This window comes from Colobus angolensis, unplaced genomic scaffold (assembly GCF_000951035.1).
Source record: "Colobus angolensis palliatus isolate OR3802 unplaced genomic scaffold, Cang.pa_1.0 Scaffold581, whole genome shotgun sequence".
Classification (NCBI taxonomy): domain Eukaryota; kingdom Metazoa; phylum Chordata; class Mammalia; order Primates; family Cercopithecidae; genus Colobus; species Colobus angolensis.
The window spans coordinates 283,262-286,652 of NW_012119388.1; the positions used below are offsets into that span (position 1 = coordinate 283,262).

The 3,391-nt window shown below is 41.7% G+C and overlaps 1 protein-coding gene across 1 annotated transcript in view; it reads right to left on the reverse strand.

Moving 5' to 3' along the window:
* DNAJA1 (DnaJ (Hsp40) homolog, subfamily A, member 1) overlaps nt 1–3,391 on the reverse strand; it is a 14,403-nt gene that overhangs the window by 2,380 nt on the left and 8,632 nt on the right. The window contains exons 6-8 of the mRNA XM_011962212.1: nt 3,258–3,372; nt 859–974; nt 431–531 (exon numbers count right to left, since the gene is read on the reverse strand). Coding sequence (XP_011817602.1) covers nt 431–531; nt 859–974; nt 3,258–3,372 — 332 coding nt within the window. The remainder of the gene's footprint in view (nt 1–430; nt 532–858; nt 975–3,257; nt 3,373–3,391) is intronic.

Below are 3,391 nucleotides of genomic sequence, written 5' to 3' on the forward strand. Positions count from 1 at the left end.
GCCACCATGCCTGGCTAAATTTTTGTATTTTTTGTAGAGGTGGGGTTTTGCCATGTTGCCCAGGCTGGCCTTGAACTCCTGAGCTCAAGCGATCCATCTGTCTTGGCCTCCCAAAACACTGGATTACAGGCGTGTGCCAGTGGCACGTGGCCAGATCCATGTATTTCTTGCCGAGTAACAAAAAATGTTAAGTTTCAGGTTGCTTGGCATTCAGAAATTTTAATTTTTTTTTTTTTTAAAAAGAGACAGGGTTTCACTATGTTGCCCAGGCTGTTCTCAAACTCCTGGACTCAAGGGATCCTCCTGCCTTAGCCTCTCAAAATGCAGGGATTACAGGCATGAGGTACTGTACCTGGCTGAAATTTTACTTTTTTATCAGGTTTTAGTAAGCTAATTTTCTCAAATATTCTTAAAGTACTTTACAGCTTACCTTAAACTCGATGATTAGGCGACCCTTTTCATATGGTCTACGATAAATTGGCATGCCTTCATTTAGTACACACTTGATATCTCCATGCTTGACAATCTGACCTAAAAACATTGAAGCCAAGTTCTTCCTTAAGTACGGTCACATTTTTATGAGGCAGGGAATATAAAGAACAAAAGCACTGTCCTAGCAGCTCATTGGCAGGAATAAAACTTATGTGGCAAAACAATCCTGTTACCTTTCACTTACGGGTTTTCCAAGGGCTGCTAAGAAAGCCAAGACTTTATAACTTCATCTCAGCCCAGAGGATATGTAACCAAGAAAGAAAAACAATGGGTTTCCCTCAGTGCCTATAACTACACTTTGTTATTGGGAGACAAGGAAAATACTAGAATAGAAAAGAGAAGCTTAAGCTTGCCTAGTTCCCATACCTGGATGAGAGGTGATGACTATGGTTCGGTTGTCAAGAGTGGATATTGGCTTCTGAAAGCCACACAATGCTTCAACCAGCTGTATGTCCATACACATGAAAAGGTCTTCTCCTCGTCTGCATAAAATATGACACATTATTTATATTTTTCAAATCACCAATCAGTAGATATACCAAAGCAGGCTGTTTTTTTGTTTAATAAAAGCAAAGGGTCTTTTACAAAGACACCCTTTTCTTCCCCAATCGTAAAAATCAAACAGAGCAGAGATCTGGGAAGAACAAACATGTGGAACCTGCCAGCCCTGTTTCCTAGATAAGGTTTCAAAGTCATTCCACACACTCTAGGCAGCCTAGGCAGCCTAGGCAGCCTTTACCATTTACCATCTGTGAATTGTTTCATTACCTAATTTTAAATCTGGTTTCTCAGAGGAAAAAAAAAACACAAAAAACTCACAAGAGTGAGGGTTAGACCGGGCGCTGTGGTTCGCATCTGTAATTCCAGCACTTTGGGAGGCTGTGGAGGGTGGATCACCTAAGGTCTGGAGTTCAAGACCAGCCTGGCCAACATGGTGAAATCCCATCTCTACTAAAAATACAAAAAATCAGCCAGGCATGGTGGCGCACACCTGTAGTCCCAGCTACTCGGGAGGCTGAGGCAGGAGAATCACTTGAACCTGGAGGCAGAGGTTGCAGTGAGTTGAGATCATGCCACTGTACTCTAGCCTGGGCAGGGTCCTAGATAATTTAGGCTTTATGAAATTAAATAATGAGGATATGTCCAATTTAAAGGGACTGTAAGAATTTCCTCATTGATGTACCTGAAATAATAGTTCCTGGCATATTGTAAGTGAACACAACCTTTCATATATAACGTAACAGCCCACTTCCTCCTTTCTCATGCTTAGACTTTCCTCTTTTCCAACCCACATTAATAGAACACCTTTGGGCCAGGCGCAGTGGCTCAGACCTGTAATCCCAACACTTTGGGAGGCCAAGGCAGGTGGATTACCTAAGGTCAGGATTTCGATGCCAGCCTGGTCAACATGGTGAAACCCGTCTCTACTAAAAATACAAAAATTAGCTGGGCATGGTGGCAGGCACCTGTAATTCCAGCTACTCGGGAGGCTGAGGTGAGAGAAACGCTTGAACCCGGGAGTTGGAGGCTGCCGTGAGCCAAGATCGCACCATTGCACTCCAGCCTGGGCTTGTTAAGTGAAACTCCGTCTCAAAAAATAAATAAATAAATAAATAAAGCATCTTTAATGCTTTTCTCAAATGACAGCATCAAAATCCTGAGCTTGACAACATTTCCCATTGTCTTCAGACATTTGTAAAATATTAGTCTTTTTTTTGAGACCAAGTTTTGCTCTTTTTGCCCAGGCTGGAGCGCAATGGCGCCATCTCAACTCACTGCGAACTCCGCGCCTCCCCGGTTCAAGTGATTCTCCTGCCTCAGGGCCTGCCACCACGCCTGGTTAATTTCTGTATTTTTAGCAGAGATGGCATTTCACCATGTTGGCTAGGCTGGTCTTGAACTCCTGACCACCCACCCTGGCCTCCCAAAGTGCTGGGATTACAGGCGTGAGCCACCAAACCCAGCCAAAATATTATTTCATTTTAAACCAGTTAAGATGTTCCCAATTTCACCTCCAGTCCATTTAAAAAAAAAAGAAAGATGGGTTTTTACTGTCACCCAGGCTAGAATGCAGTGGCATGATCATAACCTTGAACTCCTGAGTTCAAGCCACTCTCCTGCTTCGGCCTCCCCAGTAGCTAGGACTCCTGGCCTCAAGTGATCCTCCCACCTCAGCCTCCCAAGTTGCTGGGAATATAGCATGCACAGAGGGTCTGTTATGTTAGCCATGGACATATTTGACACAAACATGCTGTTAATCATCAATTTTTCTTGTGCTTCAGTGTTCATCATACTCATTATTCAGTTCAAAATGGTAGACCTGAATTTATACTTAGTATTGTTCTAATTTAAGTTTCCTACAGAGATGCTTTTGGGTATTTACAATTAAAAGCAATTCAACTTTATCATAAACTTGGGATTGAAAACTGGTGAGAGTTTTAAGGCACTTAAATTGTTTTACAAAGATTGAGGGCAAATTTTTGTCCAGGGATGTTTTCCCCAGCCATCTGCTATTTAGGTTCACACAAAACATCTAATTGAAACACATTTTCAACGTTCCATACTTAAGAGACAAAAAGCTAAAAATCTGATCCTATGTATTCAACCTCTTATGATCCAAACAATGGTTAACGATCCTTTTCCAGGAAATAGGTTCCAAAAGTAATGGAAAACACTTTAAAACAACAAACAAACAAACAAAAAAACCAAAACCAACAACCCAAATATGTAAGATATCAGTTTGAGTGGTTGATAAAAGTCTTTACCGAGTAAAAACAGCATGGTCCTTCTGATCTAACACAATGATAATATCGCCTGGCTCCAGTCCTGGTTCTTGGTCTCCTTCACCATGGAATGTTATCTTCTGGCCATCTTTCATGCCTAAAAACATTAATTTTAT